This window comes from Vombatus ursinus, unplaced genomic scaffold, assembly GCF_900497805.2.
Source record: "Vombatus ursinus unplaced genomic scaffold, bare-nosed wombat genome assembly UNPS02004541.1, whole genome shotgun sequence".
Taxonomy (NCBI): Eukaryota; Metazoa; Chordata; class Mammalia; order Diprotodontia; family Vombatidae; genus Vombatus; species Vombatus ursinus.
Genome location: NW_020944319.1, coordinates 2,026 through 27,863, shown reverse-complemented (window position 1 = coordinate 27,863; position 25,838 = coordinate 2,026). Strand labels below are relative to the sequence as shown.

At 36.6% G+C, this 25,838-nt stretch overlaps 1 protein-coding gene across 1 annotated transcript in view; it reads left to right on the top strand.

The window, feature by feature from the left end:
- The window catches only part of LOC114024411 (C-1-tetrahydrofolate synthase, cytoplasmic-like), a gene marked incomplete at its 3' end in the record, with an annotated part of 30,178 nt that extends 5,058 nt beyond the window's left edge, over positions 1–25,120 (top strand). Inside the window, 15 exon segments of the mRNA XM_027837403.1 lie at positions 173–226; positions 1,925–2,061; positions 2,199–2,299; positions 6,439–6,575; positions 7,209–7,326; positions 14,095–14,222; positions 16,889–16,986; positions 17,142–17,315; positions 18,632–18,741; positions 18,744–18,767; positions 20,656–20,702; positions 21,447–21,554; positions 21,690–21,764; positions 23,278–23,380; positions 25,044–25,120. Coding sequence (XP_027693204.1) covers positions 173–226; positions 1,925–2,061; positions 2,199–2,299; positions 6,439–6,575; positions 7,209–7,326; positions 14,095–14,222; positions 16,889–16,986; positions 17,142–17,315; positions 18,632–18,741; positions 18,744–18,767; positions 20,656–20,702; positions 21,447–21,554; positions 21,690–21,764; positions 23,278–23,380; positions 25,044–25,120 — 1,491 coding nt within the window.
- Positions 25,121–25,838: the final 718 nt, after the last annotated feature.

Below are 25,838 nucleotides of genomic sequence, written 5' to 3'. Positions count from 1 at the left end.
ACTTTCAGAATCACTGGAATGCTACAAATTCCTTTAGAACATAGGAATTTAATGCAAACAATACCTTTTAACCTATATCTAGTCATAATTACCCAAGAAATACTTCTCTCAGTCCTCCCACTTTTGTAGCTAGTTAGATCATTAAACATGTTTTACATTTTCATTCTTACAGATTGGAATCAGAGCCACACATATTAAATTACCAAGAAACTCAACTGAGGCAGAGGTAAGCTGTTGGGTTCATGTGGAACAAACCTTCTTATGGTTCCATATCATGGTTATGATTTGTGACATTTTCAGGGCTAAGGGGTTTGTGTGTGATAGGTACATACCTTGCCCCATATTCAAGGCTGCTTACTTCAAAGGAAGAGACCCAGAAAAAGTGGTGTAATCCTGTGATGCAGGTGATTCAACACACATCTATTAAGTGTCTGCTGTGTTTAGAGCATTGTGCTAGTAACTAAGGGAAATACAAAGAATAAATACCTGACCCCTGTCCTCATAGAGCATACAGTCATCACATAAAATAACTCAAATACATAAGAGGTACAGATAACCTAGTTCTACATAAGAGGTTCTACATATGAAATTACATAAAAAGTTTAATATCTATATTGAATCCATTGTTTCTTATAAATCTCCTTTCCTTTACTCTCAAGGGGTAAATTCTATAATCAGACCTTCATACTTGGAGTATGGAATGTCTTCCTAATTGCTGTCCCAGCTTCTATTCTTTTTCCCCTCTCTCATTCATCCCCAGCACAAGTGCCAAAATTACCTTCCTCAAACACAGGTCACTTCCCTACTCAACAAACCTGTTTTGTCTCTAGAATAAAATACAAACTTCTGTTTGGAATTTAAAGCACTTAGCTGACTTTTCCAGGCTGGTTTGATATTCCTGCCTTCATCTCGTCTCCATTCCAGCCAGACTGGCCTGCTGTCCTATTCCTCATCCATGACATTCCGTCCCATCTCCGTACCTTTGCACAGGCTGACCCTCAGGCCTTGAATCCATTTCCTCCTCTCCTCACCTCTACCTTTTGAATCCCTAGTTCCCTTTAAAGCTCAGCCCAAATGCCGTTCCCTACATGAGGCCTTTTCTGATCATCCTGGCTGCTAATAACCCCCCTCCCAAAAAAATTTACCTTGTGTCTGTTTTATGTATTTATATGTATATTTGTTGTCTCCTTCTATAGAAAGAAAACTCTCAGGGCAGAAACGATGTCGTTTTTGCCTTTACAAACTTTCTTTTAGTAGATTTTTAATAAATGCTTTTTGATTGTTTGGTAGTAGGCACTTAATAAATGCTTATTCAATTGACTTGTGAACAAAAGCATTCCATTAATAAGAAATAAAAATAAGCTCATAACAGGGCCCTAAATGGCTGAGTAAGAAGGAAGGCCGAGAAGCAGAGCAACGTACTGATCAGAGAACCAACCTCAGTGTCAGGAAGACCTGGGTTCAAGTGTTATCTCTGATGCATTAACTGTGTGCCCTTGGACAAGTTACTTAACTTCTCAGTGTCCCAGACATCTCTCTAGAACTATAAAGTGCAGAAGTTGCATTCTTCTATCTAACTATCTGCATTGGTAGGAGCTTCTTCACTGAGAATGCCTTACAACAATGAAATCACAGATCTAGACCATTTATCCCCAGTGGTTCCCATGCCACCTCTCCCACCCACTACCTGCAAACCTTTCTTTAACTACTGCCTCAACATACCTCTCTAGTATCTAGAGATATTATTGGGAGGTGTTTTGGTCTAACAAGAAAGTTACATGCAGGACCTATGTGATAGTGGGTTTTTTCTTTGAACTCTCTGAACTAAAACTCTTAGAGGGCAAATGAGGTTGGATATGTTTTGCCTTACAATAGTCTCCATTCCTACTCTCTACCTTCTTTAACTTGTAAAATTTGTTTTTAGGTTTTAAAGTGCATCACATCTTTGAATGAAGACCCTACTGTACATGGACTCCTGGTCCAGTTACCTTTGGATGCAGAAAAGACCATTAGCACTGAGCTGGTGACAAATACCATCGCTCCCGAAAAGGATGTGGATGGGTGTGTTTGACTTTTTGAGTCACTTCATTTTAAAGCTGTTGTATCTTTAAAACATGTATTGGTAACTCAGGGAAGCTCCATACCAATGTTTAAATTGCCTTGTTCTCACTCATTCTGCCTTTAGTTTAATGTTTCAGTTTGACTAGCGTCAGTGCTGGGAAGCTTGCTAGAGGTGACTTAGAGGATTGTTTCATTCCCTGTACACCTAAAGGATGCTTGGAACTTATCAAAAAGACAGGTAAGGCTAATTTTTCAGAGCCTCCCCTTTTTTATCGTCTTTTATTAATGTTTATACTTTCTATTCATTGATTCCACGTAAGACAGCATGCATTAATTTAAGGACCTTTTCTGTACTGGGTACTGCTGGAGAGCTTACAAAGTTTATATAAAAAACATGCTTCCTCAAGCTTGTATGTATCATAACCATTGGAAATCTGTTTGTTTATGACAAATTAAAATCTTTGTTTTAATCTTTTAGAGTAATGGATTCTTTTATTTAGTTATCTGTAATTTTTTTTATTGGCTTTACATTCATTCATCAGTTAGTCACCAAGCATTTATTAAGTACTTATTACATGTCAGACACTGTGCTAAGGGTTGGGTAATACAGAGAAAGGCAAGAAATTGTTCCTGGCCTTATGAAACTTACATTCTAAAGGGAGAGTCAACATGTAAATAGCTAGATACATATAGATACATATACAGAACAAATGGAAGGTAATTTTTTTAAATAATATTTTATTTTTTTCCCAATTTACACGTAAAAACAATTTTTAGCATTCATTTTTTGAGTGCCATATCCTCTTCCTTCATCTCTTCCCCCACCCCAGACAGTAAGCAGTTGATATAGGTTATACATATGTAATCATACAAAACATATTTCCATATTTATCACAACTTTTAATATTTAGGTTGCATATCCATTTTGAGCTCTTTGTATATGGCTTAAGATATTAATTTCTAATTTAGTTGATTCTAATTTCTCTTATCGTACTTTGCAATTTTCCCATTAATTCTTGTTAAATAGAGAGTTCTTGCCCATGCAATGTATAATTTCAGGTTTATCAAGCACTGTGGGTTATTGAGTTTGATGTTTCTGAGACAAAATAGTGTACTATATAGCGAGCTAGACTTGGAGTCAGGAAAACTCATTTCAGATCTTGCCTCCATCACTTACTAACTCTCAGCCTCACTTTTCTCAGCTGTAACTTGTGGATAATAATAGCACCTACCTCTTAGGATTGTTGTGAGGATCAGATCAGATACTATATGTGAAGCACTTTGCAAACCTTAAAGCACTATAGATATATAATGCTTGTATTTATAAGCTACTGTTCTTATCTAATCTATTCCACTGATCTATTTGGTTTTTTTTTAAGTATCAAATAGTTTCTTTATGATTACTGCTTATTGTAATTAATTTGTCTAGTTTCATAAAGAAGTACATTGGAAACAGAAGTAATTTTGTTTCCTCTTTACCTATGTTTATACCTTTAATATTTTTCTCTGATCTTTTTGTGAGTGCTAGCATTTCTAGAACTATGAAATGAAAGGAATCAGAAAGGGAGTATCCTTGACTTACTCTTGCATTTATGGGGAAAGCTTCAGGTATTTCTCCATTGCAAATACTTTGGTTTTAGCTATGTGCTTTTGTGGTATTCAGAAAACTGCCCTTCGTATATATTTTTAAAACTTATTGCTGAAAATGTTTTAGCCTTGCATACACTTTCCTATAAATCAAATGTTATATGTATAAGAAGTTATTTACTATTTAAAGAAGTTGGTGCAGTCGTATCTTATATGGCAAGTTTTATTTGACCAGCTTTTTTTCCCCAAGTGTAAGTGGTGCTTGGTTGTAACTGGCAACAAAAACTCAAGTCTTATTGCCATTTATCTTTTAGGACATTAATTTTTTCTTCCTTACCTGTAGTTTCACTGATGTAGAGAAATTCTGGTGAGGAAACTCCCTGCTCCTGATGCAACATTTCTGCAGCTCAATAGTCTTGGTTTCCAGGGTCACAGAGAGATTAAGTGATTTATCCAGAATCAGACAGCTAGTATGTATTTGAGGTTGGATTTGAACCCAGATTTTCCTTACTCCAAAGTTAGTTTTCAGTCTGCTAAGCTGACTCTAATACTTAAATTTCCTGTCTAAAATTAATTTACTGTCAATTAGAGAAGCATAACATAAATTGCACATGAAATAGGTCAGCTGTTAGTTACCTAATGTACTGATTGAGTAATGCAGGTCACTTACACCTGAATCATGCTTTGAAACCCCTTTTCTAAATATTACAGTGTATGAGAATGTCTTTTATGTTTCTATTTCAAAATATCTCCTCTGGTTTGGCCTATCAGAAATTCTTGGAGATACTCTTATTTCATGGATGGTCCATTTTTCCCCCAAAGGATTATACTTTGTTTAGCCAAATATTTTATTCTTGATTGTAAGCCTTTGTCTTTTATATTTTGGAATATCATTCCAAACTCACTTCTTCTGCAAAGTGGCAGGTGCCAAATCTTGTATGATCTTGACTTTGGCTCCTTGGTATTTGAACTCTATTTTTTGGCGATTTGGTGATTTTTTGGTGATTGGTAGATTCTTTCTCTTTCCACTTTGCTTTCTGGTTTTAAGAATTCTGGGCAGTTTTCATTTATAATTTCTTGATATACGGTAGCAAGACTTTTTTGTTGGAGAGATAGTGTCATGATTTTTCAGAAAGTTTGGTAATTTTAGATTAGCTTTCTTTCACCTATTTGCCCGGTCAATTGTTATGATATTCAATTTTTTTTCTTTTTTTTTACTTTGGTTTTTTTTCCACTCATTTTGTGGTTTTGTTTTAATTTTTCTTGTTTCATTGAGTCATTTTCTGTTTGGTGTTTTCTAATTTTCATGGTATTTAGTTCTTAGAAAAGGTTTTCCATCATGTCTTCTAAGGGGTTGATGCCTTATTTGTTGTAAGGTTGCTCACTTCCTTGGGTTTAACACCCCACCTTGTGTCTCTGTCCAAGGTATTTCTTCATAATGTTTGTTGGATTTCTTGGTTTGTTCATATTAACTGTTTCAGGGTCTCGGTTGGGGACAGGGAGGGGGCGTGTTCTATGCTTGGGTCAGACACTGTTCTTGCACTCCTGAAGGGAATGAGCAGGCCTCACCTGATTCCATATGTGGTGAACAAGATTAGGACATTCCCCCAAGGGATTCCAGTGCTGCCCCAGCATTGGGCTTTGCCTTTCCCCTTACTGCCAAGCCCAGGGGCATACTGCCAGCACTCCTACCTAAACTACTGTGAGGACTCCCTATCGCCACATGACTCTGGTCTTTCTCCCTGCCTTAGGTGCTGCTATAGCTTTTCCCACACTGAGTCCCTACCAGAAGACTTTGGGGTTGCCCCCAACTGTTCTTTGGTCAGGGCTCTTCTCTTGCCAGTGGGCTGGAGTGGCCCCTTCCTAGGTGGAGGCCACACTATTCCTTTCCAGTTGCCCAAGTCTGCTTTGTACTGCTCTCTTGACCTGTCCCAGCTGGTCCATTTCAAGGTTCCTGCAGGATTTTGTCAGTGCTTCTGTGCACTCATAGGCCTGGTGCAGGACTCTGTATGTGATTCTCCTTATTTTACCAGATAACGGGACATTTTTAGTTTTGGGGAGATGTTTGTTGGGGGATCTGGGCTCCTATGGGTTACCTCACCTTCCTGGTCTCGGTTTCCTCCTCTGCAAAATGAAGGTGTTAGACTAGATATAAGATCCCTTCCAGCTCTGAATCTCTGGACCCTTCTCATTTTCCAGCCATAGCCTCTGCCCAGACCCCCAACTTCAAGGGAAATTGGGCAAGGAGAACTCTTAACACTCTTCCAGTATATCGTTTTTCTTGAAGTTAAGGAAAATGAAACTACATACTCATTAATCTAATAATCTTTCTCTGCTTTCTGTCTCCCTTTTCTCCCCTTCTCTCTCCACCCCCCCACCCCCCCCAGCTTTGTTGCTTATAACTTTTGTTTCTTGTAATTTAGTCTGGTACCTTCTTCCATTTAGCTGTTTAGCTGTGTGTCAAGTTGTGTTTTTTTTTTAATGTATGTGTGTGGGTTTTTTTCCCACTCTGCTATGACTCAGTGAATGGATTTTGCTTAAGCTGCTTTCAGAAAACCCACAGCAAGAAGGAGTGCATGTCCAAGTCTCAATTTGTTACTCAAACTTAAAAGCAGAGAATTTACACCCAATAATGAAGGGAGGTGAAGAAACTTAAAAAGTTTCTGACTTATGATAGAAGCCCATACGTGTACACTTATTCCCTCTGACCCAAGTAAAATATAGGTAGCATTATGAACAAAAAATTCCTCTTGCCTCTGTGTTTGAGATCGATTCTGGGGTTTCTTTCAGGAGTACAAATTGCTGGTAGGCATGCTGTGGTGGTTGGACGTAGCAAGATTGTTGGTGCACCAATGCATGACTTGCTTCTGTGGAATAATGCCACAGTGACCACATGCCATTCAAAGACTATCCAGTTGTCTGAGGAGGTAAGATCTTCAGGGAATAGTGTATACCTAAGGTTTATCAGTGTTAGCTGTCCAAAGGTGTGCTATGTCATAAGGGTGCAGGGAATTGGATGTCACAAAGTAGCACTTGGACAGTGGCAGTTTGTTTTCTGACTACACTGAAATCCTTAGCACGGAACAAGAATAACTTCTAATGTCTTTGTGATCATAGGCAAATGTCTAAATCAAGATGTTCAGCCAGATTTTTGTATTCATAATAAGATGAGGCTAATGCTTCTGTGAACAGAGATGTGTCTTGTAGAATTGAAGGAGATAAATATCAGAAATAGCTTCACTTGGGATTTTTAGTAATGAGTCTTTGGCTCATTTGTAAGGCTTTCCTCTCAACCTCTCCCCTCAAATATCCCCAATAAATTTCTTTCACAATGTCCCTACAAAGAACATGGTCGTATCCCTATTTTATAGATGAGGAAATTGAAACCTAAGAAGCTAAGTGACTTACAAGGCTTGTCTGAGATAGCTTAGAGGAAAAGACAAGATTCCTGATGTTATCTTCCCATCCCAATGCCCTTTCCACTTCTTGACTGCGTTTCTAGTATCAATTTCTATTTACTGCTATGATTGTTTTTGTTTTTTCCCCCCTTTTTTTGACAGGTGAATAAAGCTGATATTCTTGTGGTTGGAACTGGACAGCCTGAAATGGTGAGAGGAGAATGGATTAAACCTGGAGCTATAGTAATAGACTGTGGAATCAACTATGTTCCAGATTGGTGCTCCACTTGCTATTTTTGGAAGTTGGGGAGGGTAAAGGAAGATCCTTTGACTCATTGGAAATAAGCCAAGAATGTACATGTTGAATGGAATGGTGATGAGTGAACTATTCTAGAACTTGTGCCATTTATGGACCTTAATGTGATGGGGAATGGGAGGGAGTAAAGATGTGATTTTTAGATGACGTTGATGAAATCTAGTCTCACTGAATAAATATACAGTGTAGCATCTAGGCTTTGTTTCAAGTCTTAAAGTGAAAGATAATCTTCTTTTCCCCTTCTAGTCTTAAATATGACTATTAAATTGCTAAGAAAATTAGTCACTGTCAAGTTTTCACCATATTTAATCTCCCTCCCACTCTCTCACCATGCTTTTAAGGCAGTAACTCATAATTGATAGCTCCTTTTTCCTGCAGTGCAATTACCTAATGGATTATAAAGAAATTGCTCTCCTACAACTCATCACTTTCTCTGCTTCCTGATGATATCGGAGTTTCTTCTCTTTAAGATCTTATGTCCTCTATATAACAAGATTTCAGCCTTTGCCATTCTTCACCTTTATCCTTTGTGAGATGCAGAGAGATAGAATAAGAAAGGTAATAGATGATGGCTGGTTATTCTGGTAGGTTATCATAGAATGTTTACTTGAACTTGAAGCTTTTATCTGTCTTCCCTACAATCTGCCTTTCTTAGAGAATAAATATGAATAAAACAAAAACAGCTCTTTCTTACTGTTGTTCCTCTGTGAATTGTTATTGTTAGGTTAGAACATAGACACACATAGTTGTCTACAAAACTGGTTCTCATGTTGCATGAGAAAGAATAAAAAATGTGACAGAACAATAGAGTGAATGAATCCAAAGGCTAAACTTTCCAAATGTCCTTTTGGATAGATCCTTGTCCCCTACAAAGTGATGCTCATGTCTTGGTTCTTATTTTAATTATTACTTTTAATATTAATTTATTAATTCATTTAAATAATTAAGTTAATAGTAATTTGATTATTACTTTTACTTTAATTATTACTTTTGTAGTACATTCAAGGGATAAAATAACATTGTCCTACCAAAAACCCAAGCAGCCTCTGCCAATTGAAAGTAGAAGAGAGCAGTTGGGTTAGTGAAAAGAATGGAGACTATGCCATATAAGGATCATCTGATGGAACTGGGAATGTGTATCCTGTAGAAGAGAAGACTTAAAGGGGATATGATAGCAATTTCCAAGTATTTGCAGGGCTATCATGTGGAAGAGGGATTAGACTTCCTATGTTTGGCTGTAAGAAGCCAAACTAGGAGTCAGGAAGAAGTTTCAGGAAGGCAAGTTTCAGTTCCATGTAGAAAAATACTTCCTGATAACTTGAGCTATCTCAAAGTAGAATGGGCACTGGTCTTCTTGCTGGGAAATGGTGAGTTTCCCCTCATTGACTAGGTCTTTAAGCAGAGGCTGGAGGACTTTTTGTTGGGGCTGCTCTAAAAGGGATTCTTCATCTTGTAGAGGCTGGATTAAAGGGCCTCTAAGGACCTCTCCAAATTTTAGAGGCTGAAATTCTGTGAAAGCTTCCACATCTTCACGTTGAAAAATGGCCAATCTGGTAGTCATACCTTTCCTAAGGCAGTCAAAGAGCTGAGAGAGAGATAAGACTATCATAAAATTTAGCCATTCTGGAGGAAAATTGAGATTTGTGATTTGTACAGTAGGTTTTGGAAATTGTTGAGTGGTTGCTATGCTGGATGTTATTTATTGAAAGACTGAGAGGGCTACAGTACTTCATGAAAACAGGAAAGCAGTCTGTAAGCCCACCTTATTATTGGACTAAATCTGAGAGTACAGAAAAAGAAAAGTTTGAAGTGAATCCAAAAACTAAGCTATAGGTAGTAGTTGACTATAACATACTGCAGTTTCATTAATTGGAAATGTTACTCTGAGCCTTTTAGCTTAAGAGATCCAGGAATAAGTGTTCTTTCCCAGTTTACTGCTCAAAAACAAACAAAACTTCTCACAATCTAAAGCTTTCACAGAAAGTTCTGGCTGTTGTGAAGGTAGAGAAGCAGCAACAGCAACATCCCTTATATTTGCATGGTGTCTTATCCTTTTAAGAGCACTTGCAATTACATTATCTTATTTAGTTCTAGAAACGCTTCTGTGAGTTTGGTAGGGGAGGTGGCATTTGCCAGCATTGCAGAGGAGGAGGCTATAAAGGCTGAGCGTGGATTAGCCATGTCAAGACACAAGACTCCTACATCAGTGCTCTTCCCAATATAGCCTTCTTCATCCCTGGAGAACTGAAAGCAAAGAAAAGTGGTGACTGAAACAAGATTACATGCAAATGTTGGAAGGCCTTGCTCACAATGGTATTCCAGATTCTGGCTCTGAACCTTGGAGCTGCAAAGTCTAGACCTTCCCCTTTCCTAGGAGAAGCAGTGAAACTGAGTGTGGGAAGTGCCTTGTGTGAGGGAGTGTATGGTGTATCCTTTGCTTTTGTTCTTCCAAATAGCTATTCTTTGCTGGTAAGATTTGTAGTTGTTCTTGGCATCCTTTTGAGGAAAGTGTAATTACATTCTTTGCCTTTTGCATACATTTGTGGAGCTGCTCATCTTTGGAATTGGATGTTGGATTGTTCTTCAACTCACGCAGGGAAGCTTAACAGAATGCTGGCAGTTGCTATAGAAACGGAATCTGGCAGCTGTGACAGGGTTCAGGCTTTGTGCACCTAAAAACTCTCTTTGTAGGCCGTGGTAAATTAACATTTTAAGAAGGGTTCATTATGGAACTGTTAATTGGCATAAAGAATAAAGAACAGCCTTGGTTTTCTTCAATGCCTGGTGTCAGGCAAAAGGATTTTCCTGTTAGTCTATCAAAGCCTAAGCATTTTATTGTTTTTCCATCTTTTTGTGTTTGTTTATTTTAATGATACATTTATCTTATTCTTTTTGAAGTTGAAAATAGCAATAGCTTACCATAGCCATAGCAGATTTTTTTTTAATTTATTTTTTCTCCCCAGTTACATGTAAAAACAATTTAACATTTGTTTTTAAAACTTTGAGTTCCAAATTCTCTCCCTTCCTCTCTCCCCACCCCCCTTCATTGAGAAGGCAAGCAGTTTGAGACAGGTTATACATGTATAGTCATGCAAAACTATTATTCATGTTGTGAAAGAAAACATAGACCAAAAAACTCAAGAAAAATAAAGAAAGTTAAAAAAAAGTTCAATCTGTATTCAGGCACTATCAATTCTTTCTCTGGGGATAAATAGCATTTTTCATCATAAGTCCATCAGAGTTGTCTTGGATCATTGTGGTTATTCACAGCTGAATATCTTAAAATATTGCTGTTTCTTTGTACACAGTACATTTCACTTGGCATCAGCCATGCAAGTCTTTCTAGGTTTTTCTGAGAGCATCCTGCTCACCATTTCTTACGGTACAATAGAATTCCATCATAATCACATTCCACAGCTTATTCAGCCATTTCCCAATTGATGGACAACCCCTCAACTTCTATTTCTTTGTCTCCATAAAAGAGCTACTATAAATATTTTTGTACATATAGGTCCTTTTCCTTTTTGTTTTTTATCTCTTTTGGGATACAGACCTAGTAGTGGTATTGCTAGGTCAAAGAGTATTCTTGGTTTTATAGCCCTTTAGGCATAGTTCCAAACTACTCTGCAGAATGGTTCAATCAATTCACAACTCCACCAGTAGTGCATTAATGTCTCATTTTTCCCACATCCCTTCCAACATTTCTCATTTACCTTTTCTGTCCTGTTAGCCAGTCTAACAGATAGGAGGTAGTACCTGAGAATTGCTTTTAATTTGCATTTCTCCAATCAATAGTGAGTTAGAGTATTTTTTCATGTGGCTTCAGATAGCTTTGATTACTTTAGCTAAAAAATAACCATACTTTTTGATCATTTATCAATTGGGGAATGGCTCTTATTTTTATAAATTTGGTTCAGTTCTTTATATGTTTGAGAAATGAGGCCTTTTCCAGAGAAACTTGCTTCAAAAAATTCTTTCACAGTTACTATTGCTAACTGTATTTCCCTCCATCCTATTCTACTCCCTACCTTTATTCTATTCTCTCTCTCCTTTCACTGTCCCTCTTCAAAAGTGTTTTGCTTCTCCCCCAATCTGCCCTCCCTTCTATCACAAACCCCCACCCCTGTCCCCTCCCGCTTTCCTGTAGGGTAAGATAGATTTCTATAGCCAATTGCGCATGTATATTTCCTCTTTGAGCTATTTCTGATGAGAGTAAGGTTCACTCACTCTGCCTCACCTCCCCCCTCTTCCCCTCCACTGTAAAAGCTTTTTATTGCCTCTTTTATGTGAGATAATTTACCCCTATTCTACCTCTCTCTTTTCTGTTTCTCCCAGTATATCCCTCTCTCACCCCTTGATTTTATTTAGAAATCATCCCTTTATAGTCACACTATACATGTGCCCTCTCTCTATATATACTCCTTCTAACTACCCTAATAATGAGAAAGGTCTTATGAGTTACAAATATCATCTTCCCATGTAGGAATGTAAACAGTTTAACCTTATTAGGTCCCTTGTGATTGCCCTTTGCTGTTTACCTTTTTATGTTTCTCTTGAGTCTTGTATTTGAAGATCAAATTTTCTATTCAGCTCTGGTCTTTTCAAGAATGCTTGAAAGTCTTCTATCTCATAGAATGTCCATTTTTTTCCCCAGAAGGATTATACTCAGTTTTGCTGGGTAGGTGATTCTTGGTTGTAATCCTAGCTCCTTTGCCCTCTGGGATATCATATTCCAAACCCTCCAATCCTTTGATGTAGAAGCTGCTAAATCTTGTGTTATCCTGACTCTGGCTCCATGATACTTGAAATATTTCTTTTTGGCTGCTTGTAATATTTTCTCCTTGACCTAAGAACTGTGGAATTTGGCTATAATATTCCTGGCAGTTTTCCTTTTGGGATCTCTTTCAGGGGGTGATTGGTGGATTCTTTCAATTTCTATTTTACCTTCTGGTTCTTAGAATATCAGGGTAGTTTTCCTTGATAATTTCTTGAAAGATAATGTCTAGGCTCTTTTTATTTTATTTTTTTTTTGATCATTGCTTTTAGGTAGTCTAATAATTTAAAAATTCTCTCTCTTGGATCTGTGTTGCAGGTCAGTTTTTTTTTCCAATGGAATATTCCACATTGTCCAAAATTTTTTTGTTCTTTTGGTTTTGTTTTATCGTTTGTTGATTTCTCATAGGATCATTAGCTTCCATTTGTTCTGTTCTAATTTTTAAGAAATTATTTTCTTCAGTGAGCTTTTGGACCTCCTTTTCCATTTGGCCAGTTCTTCTTTTTAAGGCATTCTTCTCCTCATTGGCTTTTTGGACCTCTTGTACTATTTGGCCTAGTCTGTTTTGTAAGGTGTTATTTTCTTCAGTATTTTTTTTGTGTCTCCTTTACCAAGCTGTTGACTCATTTTTCATGATTTTCTTGCATCACTCTCATTTTTCTTTCCAATTTTTCCTCTACCTCTCTTACTTGTTTTCAAAATCCTTTTTGAGCTCTTCCATGGCCTGAGACCAATTCCTATTTTTCTTAGAGCCTTTGGATGTAGGAGCTTTGACTTTGTTGTCTTCTGATTGTGTGTTTTGATCTTCCTTGTCACCAAAGTAAGATTCTATAGATTGAGGGTTTTTTCCCCCCTCACTGTTTGCTTATTTTCCCAACTAATTACTTGACTATTTACCTCTGGTAAGGTAGGGCTCTGCTTCCAGTGTGGAGGGTGTACTACTTCAAGGGTTTTGTGCAACTGTTTTCAGAGATACTTCTAGGGACCTGTAATTTTTCAGTTCTTCCAAGGTGGCATGATCTAAGGAGACCTATTTACTACTCTCTGGGCCTCTACCAGTTGTCTTGTGGTCTGTGAGTGACCATAAACATCTTTTCTGCCCTGGAACTGTGAGGAGTGTCTCTCCTCCCCACCCCCCACACTTCTGCCACAAGCTCTGGCGTACTGATGCTCCTCCTCGTTCTGAGACTGCCACCCAGTACTGGGACCCGGATCCAAGTATGTACAAACCAACAGAGTTCTTCCTCAATGCTAGCAAAGAGACCTTTGTAATCTTCTTCTGATCAGTTGTTCTACTCCTTTACCATCTGTGGGATGAGAGCTCTAGAAACAGCTGCTATAACTGCTGATTGAATGATTTCCAAGGCCTGCTCTGGTTTGCTGTGGCTGGGCTGTGATGGCACACCTGCGTTGGACTAAGCTGTCTTTAGCATCTATGGGCAGAGGGGTCTGGAAACCACTACTGCTGCCAGGGATTCAGTCACCCCAAGGCTGCTCTGTGTTTGCTGGGGCCTGGCCTGTACTGGACTACACTCCTCTCTCACCCTGGTGCAACAGATCTTTCCTGCCAACTTTTCAAGTTGTCTTGGGCTGGAAATTTGTTTCACTGTCTTTTTGTGGGTTCTGCTGCTATAGAATTTGTTTAGAGTCATTTTTAAAGGTATTTGGAGGAGTTTAGTTGATAGCTCAGGTGAGTCCCTACCTTTACTCCACCATCTTGACTCTGTCTCCCTATCTTATTCTTTAAAGAGGAAAAGGGAATTATACCTGGTAGGACCCAAGATCTTAAGCCCACTTAAGTTTCTAGTACAAACTCTCAAATAACTGTCACTCTATCAGATACTACAGGAAACACAGCTATGAAAACATTGGATGAAGAGCTAAAAATTCATGAGAATTTGGTCTGGGTATTTCCTTTATCTGTAAGGATTTTTCTCTTTTTAAAAATTATTCTGTAGATAATGGAAAACCTAATGGAAAAAGAGTTGTGGGGGATGTGGCTTATCATGAAGCAAAAAAGAAGACTTCCTACATCACGCCAGTTCCTGGTGGAGTTGGACCCATGACTGTGGCAATGTTAATGTAGGTACTTCCATTTGCAAAAAAAAAAATAAATAAATAAAAAGCATTTTATGTAATAACAATCAGTACAACAGACAATAGTTGTTTGTCATATCCTTCGGTTTCAGAAATGTTTGGAGAATAGACTCAGAAGAGATAAATAAGTATATTAGCCTGGCAGAGAAATTTATGTGGAGATGAAGATACATAAACATAGAGCTAAGTATCTGTTCTAAAGGAGTAGAGCCATGGCACAGATGATCTCTAAAATTATTTATATTTGATTTTGAAATGTGGATCGCTCACTTTCTCAACACATCCCAACCATGAATGGAGGGAGGCAGCCCAGGAGTCTGTTGGTTGGCAGTACTGAAGCCAGGCTGGAATGAAAACTTGCTGAAATTGAGGCACAATTCTTTATTGTGAGGTAATAGAAAGAACACTAAATGTAGAGTCGAGAGATTTGGGTTCTTGTCTTGGTTCTTCTACTCACTCACTTTTTACCTTGGGAAAATCATTTAAGCTGTCTGGGCATCTGTTTCCTAATCTATAAAGTGAAGAAACATGGCCTCTAAGATCCTTTCCAGTTCTAAAATAATGTAATTCCAAGAATCTTGGGTCTGTCCACCATTGAATCAAGCTAGGTGGGAGAAGAGAGTGGGGGGGGCTGTTTTTATAAATATTCTTTGCCTCCTAAAATTAGGTATAGAACAAATGATTTTAGGGGTAGAAGTGAGGCATCCATTATGTTATACAACTTGTACCTCTTTTTTTATCCCCTACCTAGGATAGATAAGGTGTTTTGATCTTTTTACCAGACCCATGATTTCTTTTGAATAGGGAACTCCCAGGAAAGTAAGTCCCTCTACTGATGAAGTTTTTCAACTTTGCAGTCTTAGATTGCTGCTTGGAGAGCAACTGAGAAGTTGTAGCTATGCCATAGTCATGTTACAAGTCTGTATCCAGAAGTGAGACTTGAATTCAAGGCTTCCTGACTTGTCAGCTCTATCAGCTAAACCATGACTGCAGTAATAACAATAGCTGACATTTATATTATACTTTAACACTTACGGTGCAGTTTGTATACATTATATCATGTAATCATGAACCCTGTGAGGCAGGCATGTGGGTATGTTAACCCCTTTATGCAGTTGAAGAAACTGAGGCTCGGAGAGGTTATATGACTTAACCAGGGTCATGTAACTACTAAGTACTAGAAAAAAATTCAGACTTAGGCCACCTCTGCCTCTTAAGTTCAGTGTTGTTTCTATTACACCTGGTTGCATTTTTTTTAAGGCGTCACGGTAACTTCATAGAAATTGCCTAGTTCTATCTCTCTTATGGGCAGGTGTATTACAGATGAGGAACTTGAGGGAAAGAAGCCCAGTGACTTACCCTAGGACCCAGTGAATGACAGAATTAGTATTATAACTCAGATCTCATAACATTTACTTAGCTCACTGTTAAGCTACTTGTTCTTGCTTTTTCACAGGTATAGGATGTCCCAAAAAGTCTTAGTGTAGTTTTAAGCTTAATGGCTTAAAGAATATACTGGAATAGACGATAGCTAGTAAGAGTAAATAGTGATAAAAGATGATTACTGTGCAACAATTTGAACACCATTAAACGAAGCAGCGTAATGAAGAACAGTGTTCCAGCAGTCAGGTGACATCATTTCAAATCCCACCTCTTGACAGTTAATAGCTGTGTGACTATGACCAAGGCGCTTAACCTCTATAAGCCTCAGTTTCCTCAGCTGAATAATGGGGATTATTACCTATAACACTTAGGTTTTTGTGAGGGACAAAATGAGATAATTTTGTTTCATTACTACAATAAATCTACAATTTCCTCTGACAGGGTATATCACTGCCCATCCATGCCTCCCCATCTTGTCCAGTTTATACCTTTATACTTCAAGAATTTGACTCTGGAGGCCTACTTGTTTTATGATAATAGATGTAAAACAAAATACTTGTAAACATTAAAATCCTCTATGTCAGCTATCATTATTGTTGTTGTTGTTGTTGTTGTTGTTATTACTCCAAGATGTCTTTCAAATTTTTTGAGTGTCATTTGCTTTTAATTTGGGCTTTCCATCATACATATGACTATAGTATGGTATATTGGAAGATAGCATCCCTTGCCAGTTTAACAGATTGTACCATTTCATTCCATTGAGATCTTTAACTTTGTTCTGTGGGACCTTGCTTTGTAGGGTTTGTGTTATCAACTCAAATAGCTATATGGGCAAACTTTAAAAAAAAATTCTGACTGCTGCCATAAAATTACAGTATCTCACATTCAATAGATGCGTTTAGGGAAAGGTAGGAGAAAGTTTTTGATCATTTAAGAGGGAATATTTTTTAAAATTTCTAATTCACAACAGAATAGAAGGAAGGTTAGAAGGGAACCTGCAGTGAGGGTGATGTAAGTTAAAACTAATTTAACTTTAGCATATATTTTAAATTATGAACTTTATGTAATAGATTAATGGTTTCACATACAATCACCTTTTTTGTCCTTTGTACATGGAAATGTTCATGTTGCTGATTTTCTAGTTCCTAATTTTAAATATATGTATACTTTCTGAAAGGTATGCCAAAAAATGGAGCATCATCACTTATGAAAATCAGATAATTACTTCCTTTTGTGAGGTTATATTAATCTTTTGTGTATGTTTTTATTTAGAGCACAGTAGAAAGTGCAAAGCATTTCCTAGAGAAATGTACACCAGGAAAATGGAACATCCAGTATAACCATCTTAGCCTCAAGACCCCTGTTCCAAGGTAATTTTACTGCTGACATTAGAACCACCTATCCTGAATTATGTAATTAGTATATGTGTATGGTATTTCTAGAAGCAGCTTACTCTGAGGGGAAGTCTATTATTAAATTGACTGAATGAAGCACCACATAAAATTTCCTCCACATTTCTTTAAAGTGACATTGAAATATCACGTTCTTGCACAGCAAAGCCCATTGGTTACCTGGCTAAAGAAATTGACTTGCTCTCTGAAGAAGTGGAAATGTATGGTCAGACAAAAGCCAAGGTTCTGCTGTCTACCTTAGAACTCCTGAAACACCAGCCTGATGGAAAATATGTGGTCGTAACGGGGTATGTTTTTCTGATACATGTTACCAAGTTGATTGATAACTCAAAATCAAACTATAGATTTTTTCCTCTTTTTTTTATGAACTTTGTAAAATATCAACATATAGGAACATTTCATTGACTCCTTTTTTTCTGTTTTAATAGCATTCTTATTCTTCCCGGCTCTTCCCTGCATCTCCCCTGCCACTCCCAAATGAAAGCCCTTCCATTGTAAAAAAAACTATGAGCAAAAGAAATTGACATGTCAATCATGTCTGAAAATATAAGCTTCATTCTTCACCTACAATCCATTACTTCTCTGCCAGAAGTTAAAAAGCATGTTTGATTATCAGTCTTCTGGAGTCATTATTGATTTTTATGTTGTTCAGAGTCCTTAAAACTTTCAAAGCTGTTGTCCTTTACATTGTCATAGTCATTGTCAAAATTGTTCTGGTTCTGCTCACTGCATTCAATGTTAGTTCATACAAATCTTCCCAGATTTCTCTTAATCAGCCCCTCTTGTCATTTTTTACAACCCAGTAATATTCTGTTACACTCATACATGAGAATTTGTACAGCTCCCAGTTGATAGGTCCTGGCTTTGTTTTCAAATTGATGCTCTAAATATTTTTTGTACACACAAACAATCTTTTCCTTCATTTCTTATCTCTTTGGGGTATGTTTCTAATAGTTCTTGCTACCATTTCTAATGCATACAGATTTCCTAGCCTTCTATGACATGGAGGAAGAGATGGTTTATTTTTCAAGTTAATTCGTCTGCCCTCATTTTATAGATAGTGAACTATCTCTAAGGAGATGAAGTGGGGACTAGAATGTAGGTTTCTCAACTTCAGTTCAATGCTTTTTCCATTCTACTTTAGTAAGAGGAACATAGAGGTTAAATGGAAAAACGGTGATCTTTATCTAATTTGAGGCTCAACCAATTTCCTGTACTAACAGATAGACCAATGACTGTGGTTTCTGTTGTCCCCAAATAGTGTAGTGGCTACTTAGTGAAGGGTGGAAGCAAAGTAGGACATTGATTTAGTTTCATAGTTTTAGGAACTGTATCAGATCCCTAAATGGAAAATGGAAATGATGCCATCTTAGGCATTTCTTTCTCAGATTTTTTTTAAAATGGTAGAATTATTTCATGATGACAGTGGGGTAAGGTCTCTGTGTCAGTTTTATTCTTTACACCTTTTATTCCGTATTTCTTGTACCAAAACAATTATTAAAGTTTCAGTAAAAAATTCAATGAAATCCAAGTACTGTAAATAAATTGATTTCTTTTGTTGTTGGTTTTTTTTTCCTCTTGTTTTTTCATTTTTATATTAAAGAATAACCCCTACACCTCTGGGAGAAGGAAAGAGTACAACCACACTAGGGCTGGTTCAAGCTCTGGGAGCACATCTTCACCAGAATGTTTTTGCTTGTGTTCGACAACCATCTCGGGCCCAACCTTTGGAATAAAAGGTATTCGTTGGTCTTTGATCCTATGGTCGGTGAGAACCTTCTCATTTCATTTGATTGGATTTTTGTTCCCTGCAGTAGAATGCTTAGATTCTGGCTAGGCCAGGTATCTTCTGATGGTTGTAGGAGTTCCAATGTAGTACGATTATTAACCTGCTCCAGATGTAGTTTGGGTGAAGGTTCTTGTCAGATCTTTAACAGGATTAGTCCTATTCCTCGCCTACTGTTGCGGTCAGTACTAGAAAAGGATCCTCTGGAATTCTGTTTATAGGAAGTAATAACTTATTGCTCAACGACATGACACTCATTTTATATACCTATGTGTAACATTAATGTAGTGCGTCTGAGGTGTTACAAAATACTTTCCTAATTGCACTTTTGTGAGATGGGTAATATTGTTTTCTCCATTTTATAGATAAGGAAACTGAAATTCAGGCATTTGTCCATGGTCAAATAGTTAAAAGTATCCGAACAGTCATTTGAACTGTGGTCCCCCAGTCCCAAGTCCATTTATCTTTCCACTACATCCTTCTGTCTTAGTTAGTTGTTACTTATCTCTAATGAATGAAAATGAGCTCTAAGCAGGATTTGTACACTTTTCTTAAAAACTTCTCTCAACATAATTGCCATATACTTCCAATTATAATTATAAGAGCAGAACCTTTTACTTTCAGCTTTTAATTGGCTTCTAATACAACTCTTGTTAATTACTAATATAATTTCATCTTTGCTTGTATGACAATCTGTTTAATGTAGCAATTCTCATTAACACTACTCAATGCTCTTCTTAGCTTCATCTCTTAAACATTTTTTATTAGTTTATTTACCTTTCAATTCTGCCTTTACCTCATCTTAACCTTTCCTTAAAAGCATCAGCTAACATAACTAGAAAAATTTGTTCTCTTTTTAAGCCTTGCACCTTCCTATTTGATTTCTCAGACTCATTTGTCATCTTTTCAGTGATTAATGACTGCCCTAGCTCAGATATCCCTTCTTAGGCTAAATCCTTATTATGTCACAATAGTTTGTCTTTCTTATTGATCCATGTTTACAACTGAGAGACCTTTGGATCTAAGCAAAAATATAGCAGTAGTAACATTTCATGAAAGAGCTTCCTATGTCAGCATATTTAGAGAGGTGTTTTCTCTATGTTTCTGTATCCCTTTCCAACATCATTATGGCATTTGTGATACTACTATTTTTAAAATTTTAACCACTTTGAGTGAATGACTTTCCAAATCTTTTATATAATTCCTTGTCTCCTTTATATTTTTAAAAATTTCTTCAGCAAGCAGTTGGCCCTGACAGCTTAATGATTATTCCTTCCCAGTGGAAGGGATCTTCTTCCATTGTCTCTGTCCATTTGCCCTTGTATTTTTGAATGAATTTTCTTTTTGTAAGTTCTGCTGTCTTTACTTCATACCAGTTCCTTTTTAAGGGGAAAAAAACATTAGTTCATTTTCTTGTGGAATTGTTTAATCTAATTGAAGAATATTAGCACTAAAAGGGAACTTGGAGAACATCTACTCTAAGATACTAATTTTACAGTTGAAGGAACTGAGGACCAAATAATTAAGGAACTCTTAACTGAATGCTTGATTTTTTTATTAGGGCTTATTTAGTTTTTCTCAAAATTGGTGCCATTGGGGAACGTATTTCCAATGCTAATATTATTTTTACTTTTTATAAAGATAAAGGGCTTTATTTTAATATTCATAAATGGAAAGCAGATATAATCATGAACAGATTTGTCCAAATCATTGCCAAAAATATATAGCCAGCTGTCTTAATTGATAAGAAGTTTCAATTTCTTCTTTTTTTTTTTTAATTTTTAAGAGAAATTTCAGTATAGCTGCTGATTAGATACGCTTATTTTTGACCTGACTTCTAGGTGGAGCTGCAGGAGGGGGCTATTCTCAGGTTGTTCCAATGGAAGAGGTAATTTTCATTTTTCTTGGTTTTCTAAAACTGAAGCTTTTTTATTTGGCAGGTAATCTCTTTCTGTTAGTATGTGAGCAATTTGCTACTCAGCAAAACTTCTTGAAAGGAAACACTTCTTAATTTGTCAACTTGTTGCAAACTTATTTCATTCATATGCGTGGCCTTTAAGGGTTAAGGATGTCTTTTGCCTAAACATTAATTTTTAAAAGTTTCTAAGCCAGTGAATGAACTGGATCATGAGATTGGGAAGGAGACCTTTATATATATTTATAAAATATAAGAAGATATCAACACTCAGAGAATTTTAAAATGTTGTGTCTCAAGCAAAGAGTAAACTAGTTCTTAAATATACATGAGTTGTGTTGAAATATAACTACCTAGTGAAATGCTAACAACAGAACTTTATTACTCACTTATGGGACATGAAAGACAAATACAGTTGAATTTTTTAAATGTTCCTGTAGCTTAGCCTAACAGCATATGTCTTTTCTGAGTTCTGGACCATGTTATTTAGGAAATGCCACATTGACCATGTTTGGGAGGGGTTCTTTATGTGGGTAGATTATTGGTAATTTTTTTTTTCATTTTCACAAGTTGTATGGAGTATTTTCCCAGTAACTATGATCTGTTACTATTCTACTGACTTTAGCATAGTAGTTGGTTCAGTTGCCACAGACTGCGTGTTATAGAAATAATGGGAAGTTGGAAAATTGATGTGAAGAAAAAAAATTTTTTTTTTAGTTCAACCTCCATCTCACTGGTGACATCCATGCCATTACTGCAGCTAATAATTTGGTTGCTGCTGCTATCGATGCCCGCATATTCCACGAACTGACACAGACAGACAAGGTACGGTAGAATATTTAGAAAATAAAACTAAAGATCACCTGAATTTGAAGTATTGTTTATATGGCTCTTGGTGGTGATAATATGCATAAGATGATGCTTTTGCCTTTAAAAGATCTATTTCTTCTTTTCTTCAAGGCTCTCTTTAATCGTTTGGTACCTTCAGTCAATGGAGTGAGGAAGTTCTCAGATATTCAAGTCCGTAGGCTGAAGGTAAATTTCCATTTTGTTTTGTGATTTGAAGGAATCGTACTGGGGTAGGAAAGGGAAGTGAAGCTTCTAATGGCCTGTTGTTGAGTCAGTCATTGTCGCATCTACAACTGGGGTTCTAAAGACCTCATTTTACTTAAATGATGCTGTGACGGGGACTGGTGTTGACTGTTAATGATTTCAGCCACAAATTTCAAGCAGCCAGATCTCAGATGAAGCATATATGATCTCTGTACAATCTCACCAAAAGGAGATTTTATATGCTAAGGCTAATAATGCTTTTACGCTTACAGCACTTTTCACTTTTTTCAGTGTTCTCACATCCTTTATTTTGCGTGCTTCACAACCATCTATTGCAGTGGGCGTTGTCTCAGTTTTACAAAAATAGAAATTGAGGCACAAAAAAATGAAGTGTAATACCTAAGACTGTGCATCAAACTGTAGTCAGGGCCTGCACTTAGGTCTCCTGAGCCCTAGACCCAGATTTTTTTCCAGTATAAAAGCAGGAGGCAACCTGATACCTCTCACTCAATTATTTGCATGCTTTTTGACAGCTCTTAGCATATCTGTCATCTGTGGTCACAGGGTCATAGATCTAGTTAGAGCTAAAAGAAACACCAGAAGCCATAAAATCTAGACTCTGATTTTAGAGATGAGGAGCCTGAGTACCAGGGACAGCTTAGTCTTCTGTCCAAGATTGCACATAGTAAACATTAGAGCCATAGAGGGTCTTTGAATGAATGCCCCCTCCTAATTGAGGGATTTGATATGGATATTGGTATGTCAGCAGCAAAATCCATGTGATTCCCGTGTGAGAGACTAAAGATAGGTAAAATTTATTTTTTAGATATTGTGGGCTAAAAATCAGGGAGTGTAGTTTTAACTAGGAAAGTTTAGTTCCTGTCTGCCACAAGATTGGAGCAAAGGAAAACAAATTCTTTGTTTTTCGAAACAAACAGGGGTGCCTCTTAGGCCCTCATAGCTATGAGAAGGACTCAATAGGTTGCGCAGTAGTTGAATGAAGTTGGTTTGTTGAAATGATCTCTGCCACATTAAAAAACTTGGCAAATTGCTCGTACTGTCAGTATGTGGGTGTTTGGAGGCTTTGGGTGAGTGAGGTTTGTGCATGTGCGTGTGCGTGTGTGTATGTGCAGGTTGGAGAGGGAAGTGGAGCTGTGCTTTCTAGATTTTATTTACTGAATATTTTAGAAAAGAATCACAGGAGGGGGGAATGTTTTCTAAAGGAATAGATGCAAATATATAATGATCAGTAATCTGAAGTAGGTTTTTGGAGTTTAATCAAGAATAAAATTTCTGTTTTAAAAATAGTTTGTGTTTCCCAGTTGATGTTGACACCCAGTCTAATAAACAAAACTGGTCTTCTGGAGTTCGTCATCATTCTACTGACTTTTCTGACTTAGAAATACTATTTTCATCTCTTAACTTTGCTTGGAAAGTATTTATTTTCCAAGGAAATAAAGATTTTATATATGTTTTTTCCTTCCCACATTTCCAGAGACTAGGAATTGAGAAAGATGACCCTGCCACCTTAACAGATGAAGAAATAAATAGATTTGTGAGATTGGATATTGATCCAGAAACCATAACCTGGCAAAGAGGTATCAGAATGATATACCATTCTAGTTTGTATTTCCATTTAAGCCAAGAAAAGTAAATGTGTGCGATTTATAATGTTCCTTTGACCTTTGTGTGAGTCACAGCCAGCATAAACATTGCTAGGCTCAAATAGCCTCTAAAGTTATGTATGTTGCCCTGATTTGACTGGTCCTTGTTAATCAGCTGTAATCAAGAAATACTTTGCTTGAATGGTTGAGTATTCTTAAATTCCAGATGTTCTGTGTGAATTGAATGAGGGTTCCCGGGAGAAATTTCATTCGTAAATATAAGATAATTATTCACCACTTTTGCTTTTTTATTTTAAAATGTTATGAATTGTTGATATAGTAAAGGTCATTTAGAAGAGAAAGGCTGGCAAGATGATATGAGAAAGCAGAGGTTTTTCTCAGAATTCAAATCTAGTATAAGTGACTTTATTTTAGTTGTAGTCTTTGCTTGCCTAATCATTTTTATCTCATTTTATTCAACTATTATTCCAAACTATGAGGTAGTCTTCAAGTCTCAGTAACTTGGTGAAATGTGAATACAAAATATGCCATTTATTGGTGAGTTGCCCGACTTCTTCGTATGGCCCTAATCTTTTATGTAAAACTACCATGACCTAGAATTTTGTTTGATACATTAGCCAATGTCCCTTTCTTCCTCCTCCTTCCCTTCCCCCGTCCCAAATAAACACCTTTTACATTTACCTAGTGGGGAAAATTTCTCTTAGTCATGACTTTTTGCAAACTTAAGCCAAAATCATTGACTTTTTATTATTGCAGTTGGCCCAGTGACTACTGCTAGGTAATGACAATTAATGTGATTGTTTTAATGTCAGAAACAACATTGGGTAGTTTTCAACTCTCTGTTAGAATAACTTTGAACAGATGGCACAATGACTCATCAAAGAATATTCTAAGGATTACTTCTGAAATTTAGTTTCCCGTTCACTTTAGTTTTCTGCTTTATGTGTAATTCATACTTTCTGTTCTACAGTAGAGGTAGAGAAAGGGAAGGATTTGAACACACCATAGCGACCACCAGTCCCATTGCTGACTATGTTTAATTAGGAGAAATAGTAAAATTCAGAGACACAGACCTCCTTAACCAGATACATTGATAAACTCCATATCTTCATAGGATATGTTACTGAAACTATGGTCATGAGAACTCCAGTTGCTGACACCCAATTCTTTCCAAAATGCATTCATTTTTGCCTGGTTTATGACCTGTTGTAACTTTTTATCATGGTTCCAGAAACCAGTCAACCATTATAGATTGGCAAAATAGATCTTTTACTTTGGAAAAAAGTAAGCTAGTCTCAGTTTTGCATTAAATGTGTGATATATTTGAGGGCATAAATGAAAACCTATTTCCTGTGAAAATATTTAATAAAAATATTTCTTAGGGGACTCAGGTCTCAATTTTTGTGAGCTGAATGAAACTTAGCATACTACCTTACTTAGCATTTTGAATTTTATTATTATTTAGATATTTCTTTCTGATTCCTTATTCCATGTTCTCTTGTGTTCCCAATAGGCCATGAACTATTGATTGGATATTATTCATTGTTTGATCATAAAATTTAAATGGTATCTTAAAGACATAACTGTTTGATTTTTTTAATATTACTTTTTCTTTGTCTTCCCCTTACTTTGGTAATGTTAGATACCAATGACAGATTCCTAAGGAAAATCACAATTGGTCAATCACCAACTGAAAAAGGACACACACGAACGGTAACTTCTTTTTCCTTTTTCACTTCAAGTAAAAACACTTGTATGAATTAAGTTCTACTTCCCTTCCCTTCTGTCCCCTCCCCCACTTCATACCCACCCCTGTTTGAACAAATGCTTCTTTTGCCTTCTCACTTTTAAAATGAAAGTGAGTAGGTGTGTGTGGAAGAGAGCTCTGACAGCTTTTGCAATGAATTTCCATTTACCACCTGAAAAGTTTTTCCCAGAATATTTGCATGAAGATGGATAATCTCAAGTGAATATCTTTGCATGTCATTTGTTTATAACTAACTTTTAAAAATTAGTTGTATATTCCATCAAATTAGAGAGCTTCAGTACTTAGAGTTGAGTGGACACTGTCATTGAGTGTAACAACTCCTTATGTGGGTCTGTATTATTAGATAAGCCATAACTACTCACAGATCACTAGTGTGCTTCACTGAAATTAAGTATTCCTCTAGAAATACAGTCTCTATTGCTTGGGCCAGAGAACTAGATAGTCATCTTGGTTTTATAAATTTTATAAAATATATATATGTGTGTATATGTGTGTATTATAAATAATTATATATTTGTATGTATATATTTATATGTATGTATGTATATATATATATACATATATACACACATGAATATTGAATCATATTTCGAATCCAGAGCATTAGTTTTTTATTGTATTCAGTATACCTAGTCACATACTAGGCAATTAATATATATGTTT